General features: G+C 38.0%; 1 protein-coding gene across 1 annotated transcript in view; it reads left to right on the forward strand.

Annotated features, from left to right (window-relative positions):
* The first annotated feature begins 5,441 nt into the window (after window positions 1-5,441).
* LOC121903372 (solute carrier family 12 member 2-like) overlaps window positions 5,442-15,468 on the forward strand; it is a 24,018-nt gene continuing 13,991 nt past the window's right edge. The window contains exons 1-10 of the mRNA XM_042420319.1: window positions 5,442-6,169; window positions 8,144-8,266; window positions 8,583-8,658; window positions 9,812-9,907; window positions 10,876-11,015; window positions 11,106-11,216; window positions 13,090-13,198; window positions 13,377-13,504; window positions 13,819-13,903; window positions 14,346-14,494. Coding sequence (XP_042276253.1) covers window positions 5,720-6,169; window positions 8,144-8,266; window positions 8,583-8,658; window positions 9,812-9,907; window positions 10,876-11,015; window positions 11,106-11,216; window positions 13,090-13,198; window positions 13,377-13,504; window positions 13,819-13,903; window positions 14,346-14,494 — 1,467 coding nt within the window. The 5' untranslated portion in view covers window positions 5,442-5,719. The remainder of the gene's footprint in view (window positions 6,170-8,143; window positions 8,267-8,582; window positions 8,659-9,811; window positions 9,908-10,875; window positions 11,016-11,105; window positions 11,217-13,089; window positions 13,199-13,376; window positions 13,505-13,818; window positions 13,904-14,345; window positions 14,495-15,468) is intronic.

Consider the following 15,468-nt stretch of genomic DNA (forward strand, 5'->3'; position numbering starts at 1 on the left):
ATTAATGTTTATGGATATGTTGTATGACTTCTGCCATTCTGCCACCAGGTTGTGCCTTTGAGTAAGGTGAGAGTTTTGAAGCAGAAGTAGTAGAAGAAGAGGAAGTTCCTCCAGTTGCATTAGTTAGCACAAAGCTAGTGGGTTTTAACAGCAGCAAAAATATGCTGATGGACTGTAAGCTACACATTCTGCTTTGTTGTGGTTGTAAAGTGCGCAGATAAAAAAACTGCAAGTTATACTACAGCCTGAGTGTCTGTCTGCAACACATGACTACTTTGGTATATTTACTCACCAAATGGAAAATCTACCTGCATTTGGCGCTTGCACAACGAAACATAATATTCTATCTGATGATTACTTTTTTCTGCTGTGGATTGTGTAGACTAATACATTCATTCATTTAGAACACTGAAATTATTGAAACATCAAGCATCATCAAGGAAAAATACCATGTTGTTTGCCTGATCTTGAAGGATTGTATTTGTCACACAGTTGATTAAAGAGAAAGAGACCATTCTGCTGTGGTTGAGTTACATTGACTTTGAACTAGTGAGGGACTGCGAACAGAACAGTGAAGCTCTGTCATGAAAAGCTGTCAATTCATAAGCTGTCTTGTCTGAATCAAAAACGGTCTGATAATATTAAGCTTGAGAGAAAATCAGCGCAGGTATGGGAAAATGCTTTCAACAAGCTTTGAGCTCAATCCTGTCTTGCATTGTTTTCTAGGTCTTGCTAGATACTGTCTTTAAAGCCTGGGTTGCACACACTTCACTAGAAGACACCCTTTCATGTCTCACAACGTTAGCTGTTCATGCTCAATATCTACAATAATGCAAATAGGCGATTCAGCTAAATAAAAACTGTCAAGTCTTTTCGAGTCATCTGCCTCAAGTCAAAGTCAGGTCGAGTCTTATCAGTGTCAGTCATCCAAGTCGCGAACTTTCATTTGCATGCAATACAATTTAAAAGTTAAATTAAATCCTAAAGGATTTTGGATCAAAGAGACAATTGACAAGATAGGAAACAAGAAAAATGAAACATTTCTGCAACCCTTTCTGGCTTTGCACAATCCTTTGCTGTTTTACTGTGAAATAAAGTTTTACCTGTGAGGAAGCTTTGCCAGAGTGTCAAGGAAGGTGATAAGGGACAGACTCAGAGACTACCAAATGAAAACAAGCAAAATCAAACTTACCTTCACACAGCTACGCTGACATCCTCTGTGGTTTCTGCTCTCTCCCAAACTAACATCTCTCCCTTTAAATAGGCCCTGAAATCTGTCTAGGCAGAACCATATTTCTATCAGGGGTGTCCTTTCCCTTAGACCAACAACTGGTGAATGACAATGTCACTTGTATCAGTTAACATTGTTTACACACACATCAACAACAGCATTGTTCCTTATCGTAAACCAAAATAAGTACAAATAACATAAATACAAAACCAAACATTTAACTAAATAAAATAAATTCCCTCACACTTGGTCTAACTCATGACATCACTGGTGATGTCAGCAAGATCTTAAAATCAGGAAGTGGTTCAGTGCCTCCATTTTGTCTCCTGGCCGCATGGTGGGTGAGTATGGTAGGTTTGAACTTAAGCTAATCTATAACTCAAGAAACAATAAATAAAGAGCTTCAATACTTTTCTCTCTTGAGTGAACCATAAATGACAGCAATGTGACTGGCTAAACAAACAAATGATAAATATGGATGGAAATGTAAAGTTTAATGGAGACAAAATGGAGGTCTCACCCACTTTTTCACAGCCTCTAAAAACTATTCAGACAAAACAATCCCAGAACTACTTTCCTCCTCTGATTTTAAGATTTGATATATTTGATACTGATATAGTCAAAACTCTTTTTTTAACTTGGAAAAATTAAGCTAAATAATTTGGTTTTGGATATAAATAGCTTGACTCAACCAGTGAATACTGAACTGTGTTACTATTGAACATACTGTATGTTTGTATGCTAAGTCCATCATATATTTTAAGTTGTCATTTATATATTTATTGTCATTTATCTTTCCTCGTAGGCTCAAGTGAAACATGCATGCTGAGGTTCCTTGAGCTTCAAAGACATCTCGGTATGATGTGTGCTGAAATACTGTTGGTATTGCTCGAATTATTCCAACGATTATTTCTTGACTCATCAATTATATAATATTATAATACAATTATATAATTGTGTTGTCTATAAACTGTCAAAGTAAGAAATTACACCAATTTTAGTGTCATTTGCAGAAGCCCAAGGGAACTTCTTCAAATGTCTTGTTTCGTCCAACCAATAGTCCCAAACCCCGAGATATTCAATTCACAGTGATGTAACATAAAGAAAAGCAGCAAATCTGCATATTTGAGAAGCAGGAACCAACACATTTTTGGCATTTTTTCTTGTGAAACAATTATATTTTTATATAATTGTTTAAGATATTATTACTGATTAATTTTCTATTGATAAACTTTATCAATTTAACATTGTAACCCCACTTCAAACCCTGCCCATATTACATTTGAAGTTTTTTACTTGACTGTTATTTTGTAAACTAATCAAAAGTTCATATTCATGTGTTTTGTGCACATCTAGGACTAAATCACTCACTCACCAGGAAGCGGCTATTGTATTGGTAAGTCAGATGGATATTTACATTTTGTATTTAAAAAGTCACTTAAGCATTTCATTGTGAAGTCCTTGTTAACTGGAATAATTAGCAATTATGACTGTAACACAAATTATTTCATATTTTTTGATAAATCTGTTCCCACAAGATCAAACTGACTGAGTGACATTGCCCCTTGTACAGCAATCAGAGCTATATTTTAAATTTGATTTTCTCCACATCAGGAGCAGTATATTTGTATATCTGTATGAATTATTTAAGAATATATAGACTCAGTGCTTTTTATGTACTGAGCTATTACCAGACTGAATATCTGTCTGAAACCTGTTCAGACCAAAAATGGTCTGTATTAGTGTTGGCATGTTGCTTCAGGTAGCAGTGAGATGATGAAATATGATAAAAGAAGTCTAGTTTGAGGGATAGATCCATGCGTTTTTAGACTATTCAGATGCCAAAACAATGCATAGCACTTTATAATACTGCAAGTCAGTATTTTACAACCCTGGCAAGTTTGTAAAGTCTGGAAACATGACCGCAAACATTTTTATATATGTAATTCTCAAACACTGGCTTGGGCAACTATGGTTGTTTAAAAGAAAAAATTAAAGTTTAAAAAAAAATAGAACCATCATAATTATATTATTTTTTGGAAATTACATTAGTCGAACTGTTACACTGTTTTGTGCTTGATGTTTGTGTGATGTATAATTATTTGTGTAATGATTATTACTTTTTCATTTTCAGTCTAGGAACAAAATGTTCATGAATATGAGATGCACTCTGGCCCTTCGTAGTCTTCCGGTGTATCAGCGCGAGGCGTCTCTGAGTTCTTCAAGACCAGCAGTGTAACTTCTCAGTACACTCACAGAAATGTCAACATCTATCAGTACACTGTTGACATAACATATTGTATGGTAAACGAACTTGAACGCCTCCTGTAGCATTCTCAAAATGTAGGTAGATTCAAGGATAGGTTTGGACTTTTTCAAGTCTATCTCAATACAATATTCAAATGTCAAATGTATATCGACAAAGTTATTAGTGGGCGGAAATTATTCGTCCTATCTCCATAATAGCCGTAAAGCAGTCCCTTCCTATCAGGTAGGATGAGTCTCTAACCGGTCTGCAGAATTACATTGAGTGTGTTTTGCCAGTTATCAAGTGGCTCCACATGATCACAGCTGATGAAGGCCACTGTCCAGTGAGAGCTTGATTCTAACTGATGCTACCTGGATGAGATGTCCCAAACTGATTTACTGCTTCATATGATGTTTACCGTCTGTGTAGATTAGTCACTGCATAAATGCCTATCTATAGATGCCTGTTTTTTGTCTAGCTGTCAACATATCCACATTTCTATTTATTTTTTGAGACATTGAGTGTACAAACCTATTGATGAGGAGGTTCACTCAGTGCGACACCTGCTGGTCATTTTTTGTAACTACTTTTGGCATGCTTGCTGCTGGTTCTATGCCACTGATCTTTGTAATTATTGAGAGCTCATAGTACCCTATTACCCCACAAGAAAACTGCTCTCCCAGAATGCAGGCTTACTGGTGGTTCCTACAGTCTCCAAAAGTAGAATGGGAGGCAGAGCCTTCAACTATCAGGCTCCCTAAATAGATGAGATAATCACATACAATTAAAGCCTAAAGCTCTCAAGATACCATTAATGGTTGTTAAAGGAGGATAATTTCAATATAATTTTACATGTTTTTTTTGTGTTTTACATCCAGAAATTTGTGCTTTGATGGGGCAGTCTTAAGGATAAACTGGATAATTCTATGAATTTACAAAAGAATACTGTATAAAACAAGCCATTATTTAAATGAGGTAATTTTAAGGTATTTCAGCAATGTTTACAGATTACAGCCTTTATTTTATGGTTAATATTTTTAATAAAAATAATTTACTGTGTTTTTATGGCATTTACACTTAATGTAGAAAATAAAATAATACAGTGAATTTCTGTGAAATAACTTTTTTTTTTTTTTTTTTTTTTACAGTGTGGTTAAACTGGTTCCTGTCTTTCTGTCCTTGTATTGTTTTATATTTATTGTCCAGTGCTTGGCTCCAGCATCAAGCACTTTGACAGAGAAAGCAACTGTTGTTCCCTATGCTAATGCTGCACACACACACACACTCCTTGCGTGTCCAGGCTTCTGTGTGAGTGTCTCAGTGTGTCACGAGCAGTGATGACAAATGTCTTTGTTTTATGCCACCACACACACACACACACACACACACTTTAAAGTATGCTGAATGGTACAATTAGGACTTCATATTGTTTATTTTATTTATAAGAACGTTATTCTGCTTTTAATGGGGTATAACCAGGGTTTGGTTCAGTGTTCTCTATGAAAAATAAACATATTCATGTTACAATGGATCTAAACTTTATGATGTAAAATCTTTCTTTCTTTCCAATCTCAAGCTTTCCTCTCTCGACTTGGAGGCGCCAGGACGCGTGCCAAAGTTTGGAGCGTTGTGGACATCGATCCATCCTCTCTCCTTCTTCTTCTTCATCCTCTCCGTGTTCCCGACATGCTGGGATGTCTCGAGAGTCCAGATAGAGGGGGAGAAAGAGAGAGAGGGCGATGACAATAACCCGTTTGAGTTACCAAGTGCGGGTGCGCCACGCTCGCCAACTCGTGGATGGATGTACAGAGAGAGAGAGAGAGAGAGAGAGAGAGAGAGAGAGAGAGAGAGAGAGAGAGAGAGAGAGAGAGAGAGAGAGAGAGAGAGAGAGAGAGAGAGAGAGAGAGAGAGAGAGAGAGAGAGAGAGAGTTGGTGTCCTTTACGCGCGGCACAGATCTTTGCCGTGCGTCCTGGCGCATGTACCCAGAGTTCCCCCGTGGTCAGCAGAGGAGTAAATGACTGTTTGTATGTAACTTTCACCTCAAATCGTTTAATTTGGACTCCAGTTTTATGACTGATTCCGCTCTGTGGTTCTGTGTGTCCTCTCTGACTGTTCGGTAGTCGGTACTAAATGCTGCGGCGCTGCTGCCTGGACCTCCCCGCGGTTTTGGAGCAGGTGGTTATTTCACGGTAGCACTTAGTCTGTCGGTGCTTCAGTTTTATCCTCTATCCGGGCGGACATGTCGGGACAGAAACCGTCCTTGAAGACCGGCGGCTCCGCTGAAAGCCGCTTCCAGGTGGATGTGGTGACAGAGGCATCATCCGCAGCACCTGCACCTGTCCCGGCTTCCACCGATGGATCCAAGCCGCCTGATGACTCCAAAGGCCGGTTCAGGGTGGTGGGGTTCCTGGATTCGGGCGCGCTGGGCAGCGCGATGGACATCGGGCTCCCACCGGATGTCTCCCACGAGCCGGACACGACCAAGAGCGACTCGGTCAGCCTCCATTCAACGGGCACTGGGCATACCCACATCTCCGACTCCCACTCCAACACCTACTACATGAGGACCTTCGGACACAACACCATAGACGCTGTGCCGAACATCGAGTTCTACCGGCAGACTGCTGCGTCCTTCGGGGAGAAACTGACCAGACCGTCGCTGTCGGAGCTGCATGATGAACTCGATAAAGTAAAAGTTTTAATATCAGTGTCACATCCATCACTCTGACTAAGAATCATTTATCGTAAAAAGCAACATATTCTAATGGTAATAATAATGTTGGATATTATAGGAAGATTTAGAATGTCATTATTAAAAACTCAAGAGAGGTAATCCATTAGTGATAAAGTGCAATGAACAAGCACAGTTTGATGAATATTATTGATCTATATGTGTAATAACGACAGGTTTACACAGCCCCCTACTATACAGCACAAACACACGATAAATCTTTATATTCTGGAGACGTTAAAGTTAAAGTACGTTTTATTATTATTATTATCTGAGAGAAAAGAGATGATTTTATCCCCTAAATCCATCATCATCAATCCAACATACAACATTCATCAATCAATCAATAAATCAAACTTTAGTAATATAGCACCTTTCCTTCAGATTAATGCATTTCTTAGTTTATTACAGAGATCTGAGAAACTGATAATAAAACAGAACAAATGTAAACAATTTGAGATTAAAACACACAAGTAATAAAAATGATGAAAACCAATAAATTAGATTAAAAAACATTAAAAACAGATAAAAGACAATGAGAAATGAAAGAACAATAAGAGGATAAAGGAAATAAAAACATTTTAAAATATTAATAAAATAAATGATTACACAAAATAAAAAAACATAGCAGGAAAAACCATAGTAACTATTTCCTGTCTGCTTGAGTTCAGTGTTTAATTTCCTTCTTGAATGGATTTATTAATTTATTGAATCTTTTTAATGTTTGTTTTTATAAAGACAAGTATATAAAACTCTACATGACCATAAAACAACCCGAAACACAAACAATGAATAAAATTACCATAAAAATTGAATAAACAGACGTCTTAAGACAGAAAACATTCCCTTCACTCCCACCTGAGAGACTGTGAGTGGGCTCAATGACATCACTGGAGGCATGACCCAAACACACACACACACACACGCACACACACACACACACATACAATGCTGTCTGTCATGACCCTGCAGGCCCCCACAGCCGTGCTCCCACTCCTCGGGTACAATCAGGTGGCTATATTGTACATTAACAGGGAGCATTGACAGTATCGTGACAGCGGGAAGTTGCAGCTGTCTCCTCTGATTACGGTGAAGCAACACGTAAAGTGCAGACTGTTGGTTCAAATTTTACAGTAATCTTAAGATATGAGATACAGACTGGTGACAAACTGAATTAAAACCTAAAATATAGCATGTTAGTATGGTGTTATTCCACCACGAGCCTCCAGAACAGCAGATTCTCCAAGTTTCCAAACATTCTTCCAAAAGATATTTCCTCTTTTGGTGTTTTGATGATGTCGGTGAAGAGTTTTGTCTAACATGTCGCTCCAAAATCTTGCATTGGTGTTGAGTTGGCTTGATTTTCTACTCATTTATTCAGGTTTTTCCTTTAATTTGTCACCCATCTATAGTTTCAAAGAGAAGCATCTTGACATGCAGTGACATTAAAATCATCATAATTGCCATTTTACAACACAATGAGAAAACAGAATATACTTCTAACATAATTACAAAACATAGGCTCAACTTTATTTTATTTAAGTAATATTAGCGTAATGTTACTTTGCATTAAACACAAGTATTTTTGTATAAAAAACATCATTTTTGATCAACAAAGTTTTCTGTGTTACACATAAACGTCTCCTATTTTGTGACGAGTAGACCAGACCAATGTGGCGTCCATGTTCACGTATCAATACCATGACTAGCAGTGTCCAGTGTAGCAACTACGTGTGTATATCTATGCCTGAAAATGATGGCTGGCCAATCAGAGCTCCCATTTTTAAATTCAACTAATTAATTAATTATGAAATGTTCAGTGATTAAACCGAGACTGATTTTTTTGTTTATCAATTTATCAATGAGTTGACTCACTGTCTCAGCTCTGGTACACTATCTCTCATTTCTATCTTGGCTGTGATTGGTTGTCAGGAGCCGTTTGAGGATGGTCTGGCCAATGGAGAGGAGCCCTCAGCAGCTGAGGAGGCGGCGGCGCTGGCAGCGAAGGAGGCGAAACGAGGAACTGTCAAGTTTGGTTGGGTCAAAGGAGTCCTGGTTAGTGTGACCACCTTCTCCCTGTGATATTAAACTTTAAATCATTTATTCAATTTCACACTTCACAGCCTCTGGTTATGATGACTTGAATAAAATAATCTCATGACAACTAAATAACTTCAGTTTATCAAATAAATGTGAAGAATCAGGGGAGAGGACTGCTTTTCCACTCTGGTTTTATATCGAGAATGAATCTGGAGCCGAACTGTGTGTACATGTTTTAATGACATTACGGGGACTTAAGACTCATAGTCACATCTGGGGACAAGAAGCGGGTCCCCACAAGGTTAACCATGTGTTTGTGTGTGTGTTGCAGGTCCGCTGTATGCTTAATATCTGGGGTGTGATGCTGTTCATCAGAATGTCTTGGATTGTTGGACAGGCTGGCATTGGTATGTACAAATAAACAGATGGATCTTATAAATCTGATTTTGTGTACACTCGGTCTCCATTAGAGGACTCAGGGGACCTCCTCTACTCCAGATCACCTGATAAGTATAAAGCCTTCCTCAAGATGTACAATATGTAGGATGTGCCAACTACTTAAAGGATAAGTCTGGTCTATTCAGTATTTATCTTCTTGTCAACAAATCCCACATAAAGACCAAAACCAACAATTAATAGATCCACTAACAAGAATTTGCCTGATATATCTTATTGCTCTGTGCCTTAGAGCTCCGTTGTCATCCAAAAACTATAAAAAAAACACGCCAATGAGTCACACCGCTGAACTGGGTGACATGTTCCTTCATTACTATGAAACACACACTCTGTAGTTTATTTTGACTCTCTCACACACACCAGTCTGCTGCCAGAAATACTTATTAGAGCACCAAATGTGGATTTATCCGCCTCTGAAAATAGTCCCCAACAAGTGCACTTTTTCCTCCTGTTGGAGTAACATTTGCTAAAAAGTACATTGGCTAGCTGTTTCAGGAAATTACTGAGCTCTTTAAAATAAAAATGAATTATACATTTGTGAGCTGTTTTTAAAGATTTATGTCTTCAGTATGAACCACATTAAGGAAGTCAGAATATATTGAGAGATAAAATAACACATTGTTGGTTTTGATCTTTCCATGAAATTTGTTGACAATAAAAAAAATGCAACACATCACACTCCTTTAAGTTGTAAACCTAGCATTAACTCATTAACTAAATTAAACTCAGCTGTTCAAAAACATAAAATGATTGCTATAAGATTAGATAAATGACAGTTTATGATAATTTTTTTGCCTTAGCCAGGTGGTTAGCCTGAAGACAAGTTGAGTTAACCATCTTAATGCTTCCAATTAACAGGCACAGTAGTTGTGCTATGATCAACAGTGGAGAACAGTTATGTCAAGATTAGCTTGCGAGCTAACTCAAAATGATGTTACTGCATTCTGGATTAGATTTATGGCTGCTTGAAATATTTTTGGGTCAGATCTGTTTAACATGGTTGACTAGTGTGATCATTCTGCTGCGACCGAGTTCATGTTTTGAATGAAAGTCTTCTCCACTGTAACTTCATTGATTTTGTTTGTGTGTGTGTTTGTGTAACAGGACTGACGATTGCGATCATTCTCATGGCCACTCTGGTCACCACCATCACCGGTCTGTCTACCTCTGCCATTGCAACCAACGGCTTCGTTCGAGGAGGTGAGACAACAGATGCTCAGGCTGTATACAGGCTTTTGAAAGTGTTATCTGCTTGGTGAGAAGAGTTTCTTTTGTTTATGACCCAGTTTTCCCAAAATATGGAGGATTAGAACAACACACTAGAAGATTTTCTTTTGTACATAAAGTATTTTATTAACTTTTACAGTAAAGTTAATAAAAGATAAGCAATACAAGACAACATATTACAGTGACAGAATAAACAAAACAAAACAAATCTGGGTACATAGAAAAGTAAGACAGATTCATTGAAAAAATGCTAGAAATATTTACTTCCTGTTATGTTTCTTTCTTTATATACATTCAAAACTGAGACCAAACTTCATAAAACCTCCCTTCATAATTATTAGTCCATGTTATTAAAGATTCAAAAGCAGCAATGTCCGTTATTGATTTTAACTATTAAACAAAGTCAGGCTTTCATTGAATCTTCCAATGGTGGAGAACAAAGTCTGACTACTCTTAAATAGACGTTACTTTTAGTTATTGCGGTCTTGGAACCTTCTTGATGATCATTATTACCTTTCTTTCTATCTGGACAATTTTGTTTTTGTTTTAATGTTGATCAATGCGATTTTGTTTTATTGTTGCTGTTGTTGTGTGGACCCCAGGAAGACTAATGACCACTTTGAGGAAGCTAATGGGGATCCTTAACAATCACTGAAGCGCCAATAAAGTCTGCCAATGCAAGTCTGAATTCTTGCAATGGTTTATATAATTACTGTCCAATAGTTTACTCTAGAAGACTTTTAAAATCCAAACCGTCACACCAAGTTCAGATTTTCAGCTCAAACAGCAGGGTCTGATTATAATCTAACCAGGGTCATCACCAGCCTGAAGAAAGTGATTACTTGATCAGCACACTTCAAAATAAAGCCCCTGTGTTAGAAACCAAGCTTATTAGTGCCGTATGATGAAACTGATTGACACCGTTTGTTCCTGCTGCCCAGGAGGGGCGTATTACCTGATCTCCAGGAGTCTGGGGCCAGAGTTCGGAGGCTCGATCGGTCTCATCTTCGCCTTTGCCAATGCTGTGGCTGTGGCCATGTATGTCGTGGGCTTCGCCGAGACGGTCGTCGAGTTGCTTAATGTGAGAAAGATTTATTCAAAACATCTGTGTGTGTGTGTTTCTGTCGAGCACTGATTCTGATCCATGTCCTGATGTGGTTGGTGGTTCCAGGATGTTGACGCCCTGATGACCGATGAGCTCAATGACATTCGAATCGTCGGGACTCTGACCGTCATCCTGCTGCTGGGAATCTCTGTAGCTGGGATGGAGTGGGAGGCCAAGGTAGGTCTTGATAGTCCACACTAAAAATCCTCTACTGACACCTCAAACACTGACACAACATTGACAGTACAGCTGTTGGAATTATGTTTAAACAGTGTTGCTGTGGGATTACTTCAGTGCTACTGAAATGTCTGACTTTGGCGCCATGTAGTGATGGTATCAAAAAAGACACCGTGTCAGACAGCAATGCATGCTTTAATTATCTAATTTCTGTAAAAATGAAAACTTTCAATCAGAAGAATTTGAAAGATGCTGTAATTATAGAACAATCTTCATACTATATGAGAAATGAATTGCCAAATCTGATTTAGTTTCAGTTTTTGTTAACAATGATAAATTAACTATCTGTAAATTTGTGAATCTACCAACAGACACCACAGAAAGATACTTTTTAAGACCCTATTTGTAATTGGTGTCAGCGGTCACATTGTCTAGAGCCTTTGGGTCAGTTCACCAAACAATAATGGGCTGCTTGTGATATCTTTGATACTGTACCAACACCCTACTCTGTGCTGTGCTGTACTGTGCCAATTTCCACAGAGAAATCTGTCCAATTTATCCTAATGCAGCTTGTTCACTTAACTTATTGAAACCTGAGAGAACTGCCTGGTCGGAGACAATCAGATAGTCATGAATTTCAATGAGGAATGAAGACTGTCCTCCCAAAGAAAAATGGCACAATCAGTTATTTCAGGAATTGCCCCAAAAACTACATATGTTTACATTCAAGTGACAGTGCCATCTAGTGGCCGTAGTTATTAGGACCAAAGGAAGAAATCAGGTGACATTATTATAGAGCGACAAAGTCCATGTAGGAAGGAGGTCAGAGTGGATAGATGGGTCAACAAAACATTGGACTTTAACACAAGAGTTCACTACCTATCTCCAACTGCGAGTCAACACCATGACCATGATCATACTTTGACATATTGTGATGTTTAATTTGGACTAGTTGTTGGAGGAATGCCAGGAATACATCAAGGACCACAATCACATTATGTCTCTTCACATATTGCCAAATAAACTAAACTAAACTAAACTAAATACCAACAGCTAATTTCTATTTGATTCACAAAAAATACATGGACACCACTCCCCACATTTTTCCAGGAACAACCACATCCAGGACATTTTCTAAGCTGGTATGAATTGAAAACTGATTAATGAATAAATTTCATTTGAAATAAAAGTGACATTTTTCGCTACTGTTTTCTTTTTCTTGCTGTAAACCAATCAGATAAGAGCCAGGATGGTTAATATAAGCATGTTAAATATAACATAACATAACATAACATAACATGTAGCATCTTGCTATCTTGCTGCTGCCAGTCTGCCTTCATGTACCTGCATGCATGTCTTATTGTGGTTTTGCTTTTATTGTGTCAGACTAATTAATGTATTTTACATACTGTGCATGTTTTTTGTATCTGTGCTTCTGCTTTGCATGTTCTAGTTAGTGTCTAACAATGCACCTCAATGTGGTCTTATTCAATCTACTTTTCTATTAACATAAATATCTTCATGTATTTATTGTCTTGCATATCTTGTACCATGAGTCTCTGTGTTGCATGTTTTAAGGATGTCCTGAATGATGTTTTTTATTAATATTATATATGTTCTTCTTTCTTCATTTTATTAATTGTTCCTGCATGCTTATAAATGACCTCAGTAACTTTGTAATTTCAATCTCATTTTCATATTCTGTCTTTAGGGTGACTCTGTAACATCTGTCCAGGGACTACAGATGAAAAATAGCCTCTTGGCTAACTCTGGCGCATTTACAGCAATGTTTATTAATGTGCCCTTATAAATAAACAAATAAATAAAAATAAAAAAATAAAGTCCTTGATCCTCTCTCTCCTTGACCCCCCAGGCTCAGATTGTCCTCCTGGTTATTCTGCTGGGAGCCATCGCCAACTACTTCATAGGAAGCTTCATGCCAACAGAAAGCAAGGAGCCCAAAGGATTCTTCGGCTACCACAGTCAGTCTGCATCTTCATTTTCCCCGCCAAACACTAATTGTCTGGGTTTTTTCCAAAATGTTGGTCTATTCTATGACCTAATCAGTCTACGATGTACTCTACCTGATCTTGCCACTGCAAAAAGTGTAATCCAGTCCAGCCTACATTTTCGTCTGTTTTGGTTTGCTAATTTCAACAGCGGCCATCTTTCTCGAGAACCTGGGTCCAGACTTCAGAGAGGAAGAGACGTTCTTCTCTGTGTTTGCCATCTTCTTCCCAGCAGCCACTGGGATCCTGGCTGGCGCCAACATCTCTGGAGATCTCGCTGTAGGTTTAAATATTCTCTTATGTTTGGTATTTTACATAAAGTGCAATTTATAGTATCTGGTACACTTATGTGACTAGTAGTTGACAAAGAGAAAAAATCTTCACCTGCAGAAAGTCTTGTTTTAGTTTAACTTGTAAGTGATGTAGAAGTGTTCAGTACACTGTGACATCACTGTTGATACGTAGTTACAGGCCAATTAAACTATATTTTTCAGCTTGGTATTGAGTCAATAATTTTGTGAGGCTGAAGGTAAAATTTAAATCCTTAACTGAGTGGACAATAAAACTGAATCTCCTCATGTCTCCACCTTTAGGACCCTCAGTCAGCAATCCCTAAAGGAACCCTGCTGGCCATTCTCATCACAGGAATCACCTACGTGGTTATCGCCATCTCTGCAGGTTAATATTCTGCTTCTAATCTTCTTTCAGTTGAGTGTTACTCACCAAAACTCATTGTGTGTATCACTGAGATCTGACAAAAATCACAAAACATTTGCAAAGCCGATTTTTTCAGTGTTTTAAATCCTTCATTGTTTACATCCATGTTTACTAGCTGCGGTTCTTGATGTATTTCCAGCCACCTGTAAATCACTGGAACAGTGTGAAACCACTGGCAGGACTGTGAAATGCAAACAGAGGTGTAAAACATAAAATAAATTACGAATCAAGTGCAACATCTGTGGCGTCTGCATTTCAGGACAGTGGAAAATGTGTAAACAAACTAAATATAACCAAAGAAACGAGAAGAGTAGAAGCGAGGGGAGTAAGAGTGGAGTAAGCCCTGTTCACAAAGGTTTGTCACAGTAATGTCATAGTGTGCGTTGGTTTTCTCCACCTTCAGGCTCCTGCCTTGTGAGAGACGCCACCGGCGACCACAATGACACGGTGAGCGACACGGTGAACTGCACCGACGCCGCCTGCACACTGGGATACGACTTCTCCATCTGCAAGGAGGGAGGCTGTCAGTACGGCCTGATGAACGACTTCCAGGTAACACTGCAGCCAATGACACACACTCAGCTCCGGGTTTTTAGAAACATCTGTATTACTGATTTATTTAGGACTGAAACCAACTTTTATTTTAATTAGCGATTTATCTGCTGATTATTTTTTCAGTTAGTTGATTAATTTTTTTGCCTATAAAATTTCAGGTGACGTCTTCAAAAGTCTTTTCTGTCCATCAAACTGTCCAAAACCCAAATATACTTACTATAATGTAAGACAAAGACAACCATCAAATCCTCACATGTAAGAGGCTGAAACCAGCAAAGGTTTGGCATTTTGCTCAAAAAATGACTAAAATGACTACTAGATTATCAAAATAGTTTCATTTTCTGTTGATATATTGGCTGTTAATGGATAAGTGTATGATGAGAACAGTGGAGAACTGGTGGGTGAAGTTTGATGGTTTACTACAGTCACTGGTTTCAGCTTCTCAAACGTGCAGATTTCTTTTGTATGCATCATTGTAAACTGAATATCTTTGGGTTTAGGACTCAAGCAGAACAAGACATTTGAAGATGCCACATCATGTTCTAGGAAATTGTGATGGGCATTTTTCTCATATTGTTTTAGACTAAATGCTTAATTTGTTAATGGAAAAAATGATTGGCAGATTAATTAATAATACAAATTGTCATTACTTGCAGCTTCAGACTAATTTGTACCTTTAGATTGACACCAGAGCAGCTTTGATGCCCCTTAATATTATTAATGACTGTCCTTTTGGATTCTCCAAATGGCCATTTTGAGTGTAATATAATGGGTTTTATTTTTATCACCATCATATTTGTAACAGGATGTGGTTTCTAAACTAACCAGACACACCTACAGACAAATATTTTCATTCAAAAATGGAAAAAAAGGGAAAAAAGGATATTTTTGATCATGTTTGTGCCTCTGTGAGTTTGACTTTTTGATAGTAAATGCAAAAGAGTTGCCTTTTATAGGAAACCAGGATGATA

This window comes from Thunnus maccoyii, chromosome 9 (genome assembly GCF_910596095.1).
Source record: "Thunnus maccoyii chromosome 9, fThuMac1.1, whole genome shotgun sequence".
Lineage (NCBI taxonomy): Eukaryota > Metazoa > Chordata > Actinopteri > Scombriformes > Scombridae > Thunnus > Thunnus maccoyii.